This window comes from Labrus mixtus, unplaced genomic scaffold, assembly GCF_963584025.1.
Source record: "Labrus mixtus unplaced genomic scaffold, fLabMix1.1 SCAFFOLD_175, whole genome shotgun sequence".
In the NCBI taxonomy this organism is placed as follows: domain Eukaryota; kingdom Metazoa; phylum Chordata; class Actinopteri; order Labriformes; family Labridae; genus Labrus; species Labrus mixtus.
This window is the reverse complement of record NW_026870193.1, coordinates 29,152-45,000: the sequence shown is the minus strand read 5'-3', so window position 1 is coordinate 45,000 and position 15,849 is coordinate 29,152. Positions and strand designations below refer to the sequence as shown.

Below are 15,849 nucleotides of genomic sequence, written 5' to 3'. Positions count from 1 at the left end.
CTCTGAAGGATTCGTACCGGAAGTCCCGCTATTCACTGCCCAGACATCCGGGCTCCAGTGGGGGAGGAACGAACACACATCCTTCTTAGAGGAACACATGAGAACATATCAGACTTCAGAGAGTGTTTCATTCACACCTTTCTCAATAACAGTGTGTGTTAAAGCGACCCGGCTGCTCTTCTACCCGACATTAACCTACAATGTTGCCATGGAGAAAGTGTCCCTCAGACGCTGGTTTGACCGAGTGGACGACACCGTGATCCTGGGAGCGCTGCCGTTCAGATCCATGACAAAACAGGTCAGACTGCCTGAACAGGAAATCCTCTTTCACCTGCAAACACTGAACACAATCCTCTTCTTCTTCTTCTTCTCTTATGTGGCATCCTTTTTAAAAACAACACCAACCCTGCACTCATTTTCACTTCATTTGTCTGTCTACTCGCTGTTATATTGTATAGTTTCTGCTTATTATATGTCTACACTCATAACTTATGTCAATACTGTCCATTTATGACTCTGTTTTTGCACATTTACATTCAATCTTCCATATTTAATCTTCCTATTTAAGACTAGTAATGTTTAGTTAGATCCTGGTTGTATATATTCACATTCTTAGTTTTAGTGCTTATTTACTTTGTATTTAATATTATATTGTGTTTAGATTTGCTAACATTGTGTTTTTTACTCATATTGTGTGTTTGGATAACCTGCTGCTGTAACGCCACAATTTCCCAGTTTGGGATCAATAAAGTAATTCTATTATATTCTATTTCAAGTAGTAGATTTATAGATAGATACCACAAATCTTCTATTTACTTCACTCTATGAAAACAAAGCTCAAACAAAACTTGTGCACAGCCCAAGATGGGAAAGACTATGAAATTGTAAATGTATACCAGAAAGATTAACTTAATGTGTATAAATTTAGGATGTCAATTAAAAAAAAAAACAGTAAATCATTTAGTTGATCTTGTTTTGTAGGACAGCATGCAAACCTGCCTCATGGCCTGTATACATACAGTATACGGCCCCCCGTTTTTCTTTTTAAGATTTATTTTTGTGCCTTTATTGTAGAGATAGGATAGTGGATAGAGTCTGAAATCAGGGAAAGAAGTCATTTAAGGATACCTTTCCGATAGAAAAGGACAGCTGTCATTAAAAGTAACACATGAACACCAAGATTCCTTCAAGTGTTTGTGTCGCCATGTCGGCTTGTCCCCCCCAACGCTGTAAACCTAGGGGAAACACTGCATAATGAGTATTATGTTGTCTTACTTGGACAGATGATTTAGTAGTAAATCTGTTTTTTTGTGTCTTGCTGCTTTTTCTCCTTATTTTTAATTCCTCAAACAAACTATTTTGACACTTTATATTTTGGGGCCTCTAATTGAGACCTGCCTTCATATGTCAAAACATACGGCAACAGAATAGAAGAAGAAGAATGTATACTTTATTGATCCCGCGAGGGGAAATTCGTTTTTTACACTCTGTCTAGTAAACATGCTACACAAACATAGGCTGAAATACACACACATGCACAAATAGGATCCTATGGACATGCACTAATGGAGAGGTCTCAGAGTGAGGGGGCTGCCCACAGCGGGCTGGACTTGGTCCGTGCCGGGACTTGAACCGGCGCCCCTCCGATTCCCAACCCAAGTCCCTACAGACTGAGCTACTGCCGCCCACAATATTTAGGCTAGTCAAAGAGACTGGGCCTTAAATGGGGAGGGGCTTTAAAAAAAAAAGAAGTATGGTAGAGAAATAAATAGATAGCAGTGTTTCCTCTTTTTTTAACAATTAGGGGTGGTGGCCTGGTCCCCGGCGGGGGATTGAATGAATGTGAGTTTTGTGTGATTAGAGCTGTCGTTGTTGAATTGTCCTCTTTTCTTTATGCAGCCACCGTCAGGCCCAAGGATGCCGTCACTCACAACCAGCTGACAGCGTTTGGGGAGTATGTGTCCGAAATGATGCCCAAATACATCCAGCAGGTTCAGGTCAGTTCATCTGCTTCTTTATGAACATTATATACTAGAGTGCTTTTCACATAATATGCAGCCCTGCAAATTTCAATGTGTTGCAATATTTGTCTTTATACTCATGTTACGTGTAGTTTAGCAGAATCACAACATCAACAAAAGAGCAGAGAAGAACATACTGGAGAACAGGAAACTTAATGCAGCTGTTCAATTACGTGCGCAGAGATCGCACCGGTCATGTGCATACAGTCTGTGATTGTGCACGGATTGCAGGGAATAAACGTCACACCCTCCCACTCTCTCTTCGGATTTTTTTTATGCCGTTTATTTTTTAGAGAAAGAACAGTGGCTAGGGTCATATATATCGTGGGAAAGGAGCCACACGGCCGCCAGCTTTGAGGGCTATAGCCTCAGTACATGGGGCGCGCAACCAACCACTAGGCTACAGGCGCCCCTAAGAACTCAGAGATTTTATCATGCTGTGTTCTAACATCAGTTCACTCAAACTTCATGCAGAACAAATTGAGACCACTTGAGCTAAATGCATTTACTCATTTGGATGTGTAGGTGACCTGTTATAATGAGCTGGAGGTGATGATCCATCCTGATGGCGTTGTCCCTGTGCTGACCTTCCTGAGGGACCACACCAACGCCCAGTTCAGGAACATGATCGACCTGACGGCTGTCAACATCCCCTCACGGCAGAACCGCTTTGAGGTAGCTGTCAAACCACGGACACACAGACAGAGACTGATTCGGCTTTTATTCTTTCTACACTTTTTTTTACTTTTCTTCTAACAATATTTCTGTGCCTGTTCTGGTTCTCTTAAGATACATTTAAGTTGTCTGAATGTTGTTGATAATGTGTCTTTGTTGCTTCACAGATTGTGTACAACCTGCTGTCGCTGCGCTACAACTCCCGTATCCGTGTTAAGACGTACACAGATGAGTTAACCCCTGTGGACTCTGCTGTGCCGGTCCACATGGCTGCAAACTGGTACGAGAGGGAGCTGAGTCAGAACCTGCAGGCCCAGTCTGAAGAGTCAGCATTTATTTATTTGAATCCCACGTCAGTCTTTCTCAGTGGGGACTAAAAAAAGGGGGGGAAAAAACCTGGGTTCAAATGACTGACAACTAGAAGAAGTTTTGGATTTGTTTCAGTAGATTGTTTCATCCTGCAGCCATGAAACAGTCTGTGATGGCTGCAAAATAATGTTCAGGGGAAATGAGACAACTTCAACTCAGTCAAGTTTGTATGTATTGCACGTTTAAGACAGCGTCTGCTGGCGCACTCACACTAGGCCCAGTTGTCCCGTACCGTGCTAAAGCCAATCGCTTCGTCCAAGCATGCCAGGGGAAGTGTATCGTGCACTAGTCAAATGAACTGGACTTTAGGGGTGAAGCATGTGAGTGCGCCCTAAGAGGCAGAACCAGACTCATGATGGACAGCCGTCTGCTGAGATTGTGTTGGGATAGAGGGAGATGCAGGAAGAAGAGAAGGATAGAGACAAACAACAAAGAATACGATCTATTTATAGCTACAATGTCAGTTGATCAGTGCACCTTTTAAATTTGTTATAAAAAAACTGAATTCCTCTTTAGCGAGTCAAATAGATTAGCTGGAGTAATTGTGTGATTTTGGCGTTTCTGTGTGTTTTGCCAGGTGTGGGACATGTTCGGTGTGTTCTTCGCCAACCACCCAGACCTGAGGCGTATTCTGACCGACTACGGCTTCGAGGGTCATCCCTTCAGGAAGGACTTTCCTCTCTCGGGATACGTGGAGGTGAGTGCTGACAACAACACGTCCTGCTGCAACAGTGCAGCTTGGTCTGTTTTAATCTGCCTCATCGGTGAATTAATCATTTTGTTTCCTTCCAAAAATAAATGCAGTAGTATTGGCATGGTGTCAGTGAGACTGGCAGGATGGAAGCTGTGCCCAGACGTTTAGTCTCAACCTCTGCTGGAGCCTGTGTTTGTGTTTTTTTATTCAATTATTTATAGAGCTCATGGTAATGAAGTCAGGGCTCCCACCGGCCCTGAACACATCCTCTATAGTTCCTGCCAAGAAAGGATAATTTATCCTCAAAGTACTTTCAGTAGTACTTTAAGTGCATCTATTTCCTTGAAGGAATAAATAATTAAATTAGCCTCTTAGATCTGGTTTTAAAAATGTATCATCTGGTCAGGATCTCATAAAAGAAAAAGCTCCTTGTGGATTATTTCTTGTTACATTTTTGAGTTTTTTTTTAGTCTTTGGGATGCATCAATGATAACCTCAAAAACCCTCAAACTGCTTTGAAGAGATGTAAACATGCATTCATATTGACAACTGACGCGTGTCTCCCTCCTCAGGTGCGCTATGATGACAAGGTGAAGCGCGTGGTGGCTGAGCCCGTGGAGCTGTCGCAGGAGTTCAGGAAGTTTGACCTGAACACGCCCTGGGAGGTTTTCCCGGCGCACAGGGAGCCCAAAGACGCCCCGCCCAAACTGGAGGCTGGAGAGGCTCCTGAGAAGAAATGACGTCCCTCATGATTCATCCCCACGTTCTGTCTGTCCGAGTCATTTTGGGATCCCCCGCCCCCCAACTGAACAAAGCCACCTGAATATTTATGTAAATAAAACTAAGAATAAAACAATCCTGAAAAGAGATTTTTTTGTGGTGCTGTAAGTTATCTGGTCAACTGTGTGTGTACACCTGAACTTTACCCCTCTAAATGTGACTCCACATTTCATCCCTTACCCTTACAACCTTCTAAAATCAGCTGCTGATATTTCAGCATCCTCTTTTCTGGTTTCAGCATTTCAGTGTGTCTCCTTGCTGCCTGGATTTCCTCCTGATTAGGCCCAGTCGTCATGGTTTATTTTGCCTTTGTCAGATAGGAAAGATGAAGAGAGACAGGAAAAGTTGGGAGGAGAGAGTGGTGGGCGACATGCAGCAAAAGGCTGACAACCGTCGCTGTGAAGAGGACTACAGCCTCCATACGTGGGGCGTGCGACTATCGGCTCCCCGTCATCGTTTATTTTGACAAAGATTTTCTAAACTTCAGGCTAAGAAAGCTTAAAGAAAAATAGACCTAATAAAAAGAGGACAAGGGGGTGTTCAGAATTTTTGGCCATTTATTTGATCAACTGAATCATTCGATCGTTTGCTAAATTGACTGAATTATGAATCATCATTTCAATAATTACTAAGAGTCTTTAAGACCTATAAAAACTTTCTCTGTAAAGCGTACATTTGTGACACATGCTGGATAATGTCACTGAAACAGCTGAAGAGAGCACACTTGCTGTTCCCAACCCACTTTTGCCATCACTATGGACACACAAGCAGGTGTACCTATGTAATATACTGTAGGTTAATTAATCAATCCTATAGGGGTGAACTGTTGCCTGTATTATTTATATCTTATAGTCACTGTTGAATATTTATAAACTAAACACAAATTACAAACTCATTCAATAAATTGATCAATCTAAAATCAACTAAAAGAAAGTGGTCATGATAGAAAGATAATTCAACATCTTGTGTTCAACTCCTACAAAGTGAAGTTTTCCCGCGCCGCGAGCCGCCTCCCCTCCTCCTCCCCCTCCCCTTCGCGTGAGCTATGTGAGCTGCAGACAGACAGCAGGGAGATGAGGAGCGGCCTTTAAGGTAAGCAAACTTGATGTTTCTTTTAAGAGTTTATCAGGTTTTTATGCCATGTGGTTCATCCAGTCATGTTATGACAGTGAACTCACAAAAAATGTGAAACTGATAATTTTCTGTGAAGTTGGTGAAGATAAATTGATATTTATCCACAAAGCTAACTAACGTTAGCTAACGTGCAACTCGCTAGCTAACGTTAGCTAGCGAGTTGCACTCTGGCTAAGTAAGCTGGGTAGAAAACAAGCTTTAGCAAGTTGTTCTGGTGATGGATAGTCTTATTAAACATCAGAATAACTGAACTGCAGCAAGCCACCATCAAGACTGTCATTTCAAGGTAATATTAGCAGGGTTGCCAACTTTCAGGAATTGCTTGGTGTGAGATTAGTTAGGGAGTGGTAGGATGGACACTGAAACATGATATTAAACGGTCACCTGGGCTAAATTATTAAAGACAGTAGTATTGATAAGCTCTGACATTACTGGTTCTTTTATCTGTACTTTTTTTAATGTTTTGGTGTCATTTCTCTGTGTCAGAGCTGACAGCTCAGACACAGAGAGGAGCTCCTCATACTCTTTACTGTAAGTACAATAAACCTTCAGGAGAAAAATGCCAGTGCTTTATCAATACACCTGTTCAACGAGCATAAACATGTAAATATGTAGAAAGTGATATTTCAATCTGCTCTGTCCCCAGTCATTTAACTGTTTAGCTTATTGTGCCAGTATCTTAAAATCTGACAAATACTGACTGATGTCTGTGTTCTAAATTCTTTCTAAACTTCACTCAGTATTTTGATGTTAGGAATATGATTTATTATATACAGTGGGTCCGGAAAGTATTCAGACCCCTTTACATTTTTCACTCTTTGTTTCATTGCAGCCATTTGCTAAAATCAAAAAAGTTCATTGTATTTCTCATTAATGTACACTCAGCACCCCATCTTGACAGAAAAAAAACAGAAATGTAGAAATATTTGCTAATTTATTAAAAAAGAAAAACTGAAATATCACATGGTCATAAGTATTCAGACCCTTTGCTGTGACACTCATATTTAACTCACATGCTGTCCATTTCTTCTGATCCTCCTTGAGATGGTTCTGCTCCTTCATTGGAGTCCAGCTGTGTTTAATTAAACTGATTGGACTTGATTAGGAAAGGCACACACCTGTCTATATAAGACCTTACAGCTCACAGTGCATGTCAGAGCAAATGAGAATCATGAGGTCGAAGGAACTGCCCAGGTGTGAAAAACTTGTTGCATCATTCCCAAGAAGACTCATGGCTGTACTAGCTCAGAAGGGTGCTTCTACTCAATACTGAGCAAAGGGTCTGAATACTTATGACCATGTGATATTTCAGTTTTTCTTTTTTAATAAATTTGCAAAAATTTCTACATTTCTGTTTTTTTTCTGTCAAGATGGGGTGCTGAGTGTACATTAATGAGAAATAAAATGAACTTTTTTGATTTTAGCAAATGGCTGCAATGAAACAGAGTGAAAAATGTAAAGGGGTCTGAATACTTTCCGGACCCACTGTATATAGATATATTCTTGTGTGCATAATAAAATAACGAGTGTGTGTGAGAGAAGGGTAAATACCTTGAGCTACACACTGAGGATCACAACAGGTTTCCTCCAGGTAAATCCACTGCATTTGCTACTTAAGAGATTTGATTATGAGGGTAAAAAGCCTGCATTAGTTTGTGACTAAGCTATCAATATAAAATGTATATCCTGGTATAAAGGAAACTAATAAATGTATGTTAGCTTAACTGGGTGGCTCACATATGTTAATTATACATGAAATATTCTGTCAAACAGATGATATGGCTGGCAATGAAGCGATAATGGAGAGATCTGTGAGGAGAAGACGAGTCCGTCCTCAACAGGATGCCGAACAACACATTAAACTGAAAACTGACAAGGCTGGTCTCACAGAGCATTTTATCAACCCATACAAAGGTAAGTTCTTACATTTTGCAAGTAGTGTTTGTGTCAGTTGTACACAGCCTATTAATAATAATAATGTTGAATTACACTATGTAAATTCAAAATTCATCATTGCTTCCTATGCGTATCTCATTTACACAAGGCTACTTTGTACTGGCAGTGTGGATTGGCTATTAACATTTTAAAGCTGGGTTAGACAACTTTTTAGAGCCATTTTGCTTATATTTAGTGAAAGTCTTTTACCTTGCAAAACATGGGAGTTGCTAGTCTACCACCGCCTCAATTAATTAGTTAGATTAGTTTAAGCCCAGTTCAGACCAAAGATTTGCGACGAGACGAAACGAAACCGTTTTAGAACGTTGCAGGTAAACGTTGCAGCAGTGTGAACTGGCCCGTTTCGTCTCGAATCAAACCGGCTGATGTTGTCGCCTGTGACTCAACTTGTCAAGTCTCCAGCAGCTGATTTTAGAATGTAAGTCATAGCCAATCAGCTCGTAGCAAAGTCTGCTGGTTGAAATGGCAGTTTGGGATGGAGGCTCAATGAGAGAGAGAGAGAGAGGGTTGAGCGAGTACACACTTCATAGGGAGAGGGAGCGCAGTAATCGAGAACAAAGCAGTGAATCAGGGAAATAAAACGATATTTAGATATTTTAGTTTCATCACTACTAGAAATGTAGCTGTAGCAAGTATCTCTTTGTCCTCATTTATATTTTATGATGCTACAAATTCTATACAGTTACGAAAAAAGCCTGAAAAGTCAGAAGTTTCATATACACAGCAACATAAACTTGCCTTTAGCTGACATTAATAATTAACGTGTATTTCTCTCGGTTTAACAGCATTAGCAAGTGATGGTGGCAGCACTGGCAAGCAAACACAAAAATATGTAATTTTAAAAAACACCAAAGTTAACCACTCACAAAGCTAACATTAGTAGCAAACTAACGTTGATAGCTTATGCAGCTGAGCTTAACATGTTTGCTAACTTGACGGACCTATCTGGGTGCGTTTTCAGCTTCCTGATAAAATTTGATGTGGTCGATCCAGCGCCCTTTATGTTCATATTACAGACGTTGTATTCGGTGATTATTTTGTTTAGGCTTTGCGTGAAGTTATTAAAGCCAGGCGATATGACAAATGGTAATAAAACTGCAGCAGCAGCAGCAGCAGCAGGTGATGTGCTCACCATGGTGTCACCTGTGGAGCGTGGCCGCTCGCGCACCAGAGGGAATGACATTCTGCTTGTGATGTTAATGCACCAAAAAGTACAAAAATAAAAAGATTGTGCACAAGTCCCAAATCTCAAGTCTGAGTCGAGTCTCAAGTCTTTGGGGGGCGAGTCCAAGTCAAGTCTCAAGTCACATTTGTGTGCAACTTAAAGTTATACTCTGTAAGATTTTCATCTATTTAATTGCCTTTTAAGTTACTATCTATCAAAGAGTGAGTTAAAACAATGGTGATTGATCATATGACCCACTAATGAAAGCACTTCTACTTGCCTTTTTGCCAAGTTTTTCAATATCTGTGTCTGTGGCGACAGTCCCGGGCTAGATGTAATAGGCCGCCATGTTAGTGACGCTGCTGACAGCGGTTGGTCTGTCGGCCGAGATCGTCACTAACGGTTATGCTGCGTTCACTTGTAAACGGAAATTGGGAACTTCCAACTTCTGAGTCAGGCTTGTAGTAAGGGCAGAAGTGTAATAGGAACATGTGTGTATGGATTTAAGAGGGTAACATATAGACATAGGGGACGGACTGGAAGTAGAGAGGTGAATGTGTTTCAATAAAGTTTACAAAAGAGCAAAAAAAAAAAAAAGTCAACACATATTGACCGTGAACGTGACAAGATGGAGGGCTCTGAAAGAACAGGCTCGCCTGCAATTACATCTTACTGTCAAAGAGGCCGCTAGAAACAATGTATCTCAAATGTTATGGCGTACAAGTTTAAGTGCTACTCAAGTCCAAGTCTGAAACTCAAGTCCCCATCTCTGATAGGGTATTTTTATGTTACACTACTGTTGCACAGCTTTGCCTTAGCTTGCAAAGTATTAGGCTCCAATTTGAAAGATGGTAGACTGTGCTAGTGGATAAAAAATAGTAATTGGTGTTTTTTCTTACTTTAAAGGTCGAGGTGTGCTTGCTGTGGAGGTTTTCAACAAAGGAGATTTCGTGCTTGAATACCGTGGTAAACTTTTCAAACAGGATGGTCTTCTTACGAAGAACTACAATGACACAGAAGCAGTATTCCTGTTTGACTTCAAATGGAAAGGGGGATGTTGGTGGTAAGTTATAATAAATATGCTTTTGTTGGCAGGTGTAATACATTACAATAGTTTTAGGAAATGAGCTTTGAATGGCCTGTTAACCTAAGGATATCCCAATTTCTAACAAACCATGCAAGAGACTCACCACCCCGGTAGTACCCTGTAAATGTATATTGCTGCAAGCTACCTCAATTGTTTGCTCAGCTTTCAAATAAAACGTGCCCTTCTTAACACTGTAGCCAAACAAAGTAGGTAACTTCTACTCTTAACATCAATATTCTTTTCCTTAAGTCTTGATGCATCTGTTGAAGACAAGTCACTGGGAAGGCTTGTGAATGATGACCACATCAAGCCTAACTGTAGGATAAAAGCTATTGATGTTGGTGGGATGCCACATCTTTGCCTGTTTGCCCATTAAGACATCGCCCCAGGTGAAGAAATACCTTACAATTACGGGGATTCAGACTGGCCTTGGCGCAGACAGGTACAATTTGTTTAATGTTGATAATAGTTGTTTTGGTCATTTTCAGATGAAACTGATCTCATTGTGTCTTGAGATTTGACCTATATCATGATTGTTTTAATTTTTTTCCGGTTTCCTTTTCCAGCAGAAAATGGCACCTGATGTCAGCGAGCAGCTGACACCTGATGTCAGGGACAGACCTCAGGTAGGGGCCAGTTTATAAAATACTACTTAATCTCTTAGAGATTGTAAGGTGTTTGTTCTCAGTGTAGTACTCAGTGGGTTTCAGAGTATGTATTATTGTCCAGTGTTTCTCTTATGACAACCCAAGTAGTAATGTACTGTAAGGACAATGATCTGTGTTTGGAATGTCTCCTAAAGTACTGACAGACTTACATACTGGTGTTTTAACATTATACATAGATGAATGTCCCCAATTAGGTATGAGTAGCTTGTGTGTGTGTGTGAGTTTGAACGACCCCAAAAGTAATAATATAATAATAATAATAACAATAATAATAATAATTATTATTATTATTATTGTTATTATTATTATCTTTATATATAGAGCACTCTTCTTAATCCATATGACAAAGTGCTTCATAAAGGCATCAAAATGAAATTCATAAAATCATCACGTTTTAAAAGAAAACATATAGAAAACAATTTAGTGTCTAAAACCCAATGCATATCAAGAAAATAAAAAACTGTTCAAATGAAATTAAAACTCAAGACCTGAGTGATATCATAACAGAGAGAAGTAAAGACCTGAGTGTCATCATAACAGAGAGAAGTAAAGACCTGAGTGACATCATAACAGAGTGAAGTAAAGACCTGAGTGACATCATAACAGAGAAAAGTAAAGAGGAGTGACATCATAACAGAGAGAAGGAAAGACCTGAGTGACATCATAACAGAGAGAAGTAAAGACCTGAGTGACATCATAACAGAGAGAAGGAAAGACCTGAGTGACATCATAACAGAGAGAAGTAAAGACCTGAGTGACATCATAACAGAGAGATGTAAAGATGAGTGACATCATAACAGAGAAGTAAAGACCTGAGTGACATCATAACAGAGAAAAGTAAAGACCTGAGTGACATCATAACAGAGAGAAGTAAAGAGGAGTGACATCATAACAGAGAGAAGTAAAGACCTGAGTGACATCATAACAGAGAGAAGTCTTTACTTCTCTCTGTTATGATGTCACTCAGGTCTTTACTTCTCTCTGTTATGATGTCACTCAGGTCTTTACTTCTCTCTGTTATGATGTCACTCAGGTCTTTACTTCTCTCTGTTATGATGTCACTCCTATTTACTTCTCTCTGTTATGATGTCACTCCTCTTTACTTCTCTCTGTCATGATGTCACTCAGGTCTTTACTTCTCTCTGTTATGATGTCACTCCTCTATACTTTTCTCTGTTATGATATCACTCAGGTCTTTACTTCTCTGTTATGATGTCACTCAGGTCTTTATTTCTCTCTGTTATGATGTCACTCAGGTCTTTACTTCTCTCTGTTATGATGTCACTCAGGTCTTTACTTCTCTCTATTATGATGTCACTCAGGTCTTTATTTCTCTTTGTTATGATGTCACTCAGGTCTTTACTTCTCTCTGTTATGATGTCACTCAGGTCTTTATTTCTCTTTGTTATGATGTCACTCATCTTTACTTCTCTCTGTTATGATGTCACTCAGGTCTTTACTTCTCTCTGTCATGATGTCACTCAGGTCTTTACTTCTCTCTTTTATGATGTCACTCCTCTTCATTTCTCTCTGTTATGATGTCACTCCTATTTACTTCTCTCTGTTATGATGTCACTCCTATTTACTTGTCTCTGTTATGATGTCACTCAGGTCTTTATTTCTCTTTGTTATGATGTCACTCAGGTCTTTACTTCTCTCTGTTATGATGTCACTCCTCTTCATTTCTCTCTGTTATGATGTCACTCCTCTTTACTTCTCTCTGTTATGATGTCACTCCTCTTTATTTCTCTCTGTTTTGATGATACTCAGGTCTTTACTTCTCTCTGTTATGATGTCACTCCTCTTTTCTTCTCTCTGTTATGATGTCACTCAGATATTTACTTCTCTCTGTTATGATGTCACTCCTCTTTACTTCTCTCTGTGATGATGTCACTCCTCTTTACTTTTCTCTGTTATGATGTCACTCAGGTCTTTACTTCTCTCTGTTATGATGTCACTCCTCTTCATTTCTCTCTGTTATGATGTCACTCCTATTTACTTCTCTCTGTTATGATGTCACTCCTATTTACTTCTCTCTGTTATGATGTCACTCAGGTCTTTATTTCTCTTTGTTATGATGTCACTCAGGTCTTTACTTCTCTCTGTTATGATGTCACTCAGGTCTTTACTTCTCTCTGTTATGATGTCACTCCTCTTCACTTTTCTCTGTTATGATGTCACTCAGGTCTTTACTCTTCTCTGTTATGATGTCACTCAGGTCTTTACTTCTCTCTGTTATGATGTCACTCCTCTTCACTTCTCTCTGTTATGATGTCACTCAGGTCTTTATTTCTCTCTGTTATGATGTCACTCAGGTCTTTACTTCTCTCTGTTATGATGTCACTCCTCTTCATTTCTCTCTGTTATGATGTCACTCCTATTTACTTCCCTCTGTTATGATGTCACTCCTATTTACTTCTCTCTGTTATGATGTCACTCAGGTCTTTATTTCTCTTTGTTATGATGTCACTCAGGTCTTTACTTCTCTCTGTTATGATGTCACTCAGGTCTTTATTTCTCTTTGTTATGATGTCACTCAGGTCTTTACTTCTCTCTGTTATGATGTAAATCCTTTTTACTTCACTCTGTTATGATGTCACTCAGGTCTTTACTTCTCTCTGTTATGATGTCACTCAGGTCTTTATTTCTCTCTGTTATGATGTCACTCCTCTTCATTTCTCTGTTATGATGTCACTCCTCTTTACTTCTCTCTGTTATGATGTCACTCCTCTTTATTTCTCTCTGTTTTGATGATACTCAGGTCTTTACTTCTCTCTGTTATGATGTCACTCCTCTTTTCTTCTCTCTGTTATGATGTCACTCAGATATTTACTTCTCTCTGTTATGATGTCACTCCTCTTCACTTTTCTCTGTTATGATGTCACTCAGGTCTTTACTTTTCTCTGTTATGATGTCACTCAGGTCTTTACTTCTCTCTGTTATGATGTCACTCCTCTTCACTTCTCTCTGTTATGATGTCACTCAGGTCTTTATTTCTCTCTGTTATGATGTCACTCAGGTCTTTACTTCTCTCTGTTATGATGTCACTCCTCTTCATTTCTCTCTGTTATGATGTCACTCCTATTTACTTCCCTCTGTTATGATGTCACTCCTATTTACTTCTCTCTGTTATGATGTCACTCAGGTCTTTATTTCTCTTTGTTATGATGTCACTCAGGTCTTTATTTCTCTTTGTTATGATGTCACTCAGGTCTTTACTTCTCTCTGTTATGATGTAAATCCTTTTTACTTCACTCTGTTATGATGTCACTCAGGTCTTTACTTCTCTCTGTTATGATGTCACTCAGGTCTTTATTTCTCTCTGTTATGATGTCACTCCTCTTCATTTCTCTGTTATGATGTCACTCCTCTTTACTTCTCTCTGTTATGATGTCACTCCTCTTTATTTCTCTCTGTTTTGATGATACTCAGGTCTTTACTTCTCTCTGTTATGATGTCACTCCTCTTTTCTTCTCTCTGTTATGATGTCACTCAGATATTTACTTCTCTCTGTTATGATGTCACTCCTCTTCACTTTTCTCTGTTATGATGTCACTCAGGTCTTTACTTTTCTCTGTTATGATGTCACTCAGGTCTTTACTTCTCTCTGTTATGATGTCACTCCTCTTCACTTCTCTCTGTTATGATGTCACTCAGGTCTTTATTTCTCTCTGTTATGATGTCACTCAGGTCTTTACTTCTCTCTGTTATGATGTCACTCCTCTTCATTTCTCTCTGTTATGATGTCACTCCTATTTACTTCCCTCTGTTATGATGTCACTCCTATTTACTTCTCTCTGTTATGATGTCACTCAGGTCTTTATTTCTCTTTGTTATGATGTCACTCAGGTCTTTACTTCTCTCTGTTATGATGTCACTCAGGTCTTTATTTCTCTTTGTTATGATGTCACTCAGGTCTTTACTTCTCTCTGTTATGATGTCACTCCTCTTTTCTTCTCTCTGTTATGATGTCACTCAGATATTTACTTCTCTCTGTTATGATGTCACTCCTCTTTACTTTTCTCTGTTATGATGTCACTCAGGTCTTTACTTCTCTCTGTTATGATGTCACTCCTCTTCATTTCTCTCTGTTATGATGTCACTCCTATTTACTTCTCTCTGTTATGATGTCACTCCTATTTACTTCTCTCTGTTATGATGTCACTCAGGTCTTTATTTCTCTTTGTTATGATGTCACTCAGGTCTTTACTTCTCTCTGTTATGATGTCACTCAGGTCTTTACTTCTCTCTGTTATGATGTCACTCCTCTTCATTTCTCTCTGTTATGATGTCACTCCTATTTACTTCTCTCTGTTATGATGTCACTCCTATTTACTTCTCTCTGTTATGATGTCACTCCTATTTACTTCTCTCTGTTATGATGTCACTCAGGTCTTTATTTCTCTTTGTTATGATGTCACTCAGGTCTTTACTTCTCTCTGTTATGATGTCACTCAGGTCTTTACTTTTCTCTGTTATGATGTCACTCAGGTCTTTACTTCTCTCTTTTATGAAGTCACTCAGGTCTTTATTTCACTCTGTTATGATGTCACTCAGGTCTTTACTTCTCTCTGTTATGAAGTCACTCAGGTCTTTATTTCACTCTGTTATGATGTCACTCCTATTTACTTCTCTCTGTTATGATGTCACTCCTCTTTACTTCTCTCTGTCATGATGTCACTCAGGTCTTTACTTCTCTCTGTTATGATGTCACTCCTCTATACTTTTCTCTGTTATGATATCACTCAGGTCTTTACTTCTCTGTTATGATGTCAATTAGGTCTTTACTTCTCTCTGTGATGATGTCACTAAGGTCTTTATTTCTCTCTGTCATGATGTCACTCAGGTCTTTACTTCTCTCTTTTATGATGTCACTCCTATTTACTTCTCTCTGTTATGATGTCACTCCTATTTACTTCTCTCTGTGATGATGTCACTCCTCTTTACTTTTCTCTGTTATGATGTCACTCAGGTCTTTACTTCTCTCTGTTATGATGTCACTCCTCTTCATTTCTCTCTGTTATGATGTCACTCCTATTTACTTCTCTCTGTTATGATGTCACTCCTATTTACTTCTCTCTGTTATGATGTCACTCAGGTCTTTATTTCTCTTTGTTATGATGTCACTCAGGTATTTACTTCTCTCTGTTATGATGTCACTCAGGTCTTTACTTCTCTCTGTTATGATGTCACTCCTCTTCATTTCTCTCTGTTATGATGTCACTCCTATTTACTTCTCTCTGTTATGATGTCACTCCTATTTACTTCTCTCTGTTATGATGTCACTCAGGTCTTTATTT

General features: G+C 39.4%; 1 protein-coding gene across 1 annotated transcript; it reads left to right on the top strand.

The window, feature by feature from the left end:
- Positions 1-1,736: 1,736 nt before the first annotated feature.
- LOC132965680 (NADH dehydrogenase [ubiquinone] iron-sulfur protein 3, mitochondrial-like) lies at positions 1,737-4,628 on the top strand. Its single transcript, XM_061033785.1, has 3 exons — positions 1,737-1,997; positions 2,547-2,696; positions 2,864-4,628. Exons 1-3 carry the CDS (start codon positions 1,968-1,970, stop codon positions 3,071-3,073), a joined length of 390 nt encoding a protein of 129 aa, XP_060889768.1. The 5' UTR covers positions 1,737-1,967; the 3' UTR covers positions 3,074-4,628.
- Positions 4,629-15,849: the final 11,221 nt, after the last annotated feature.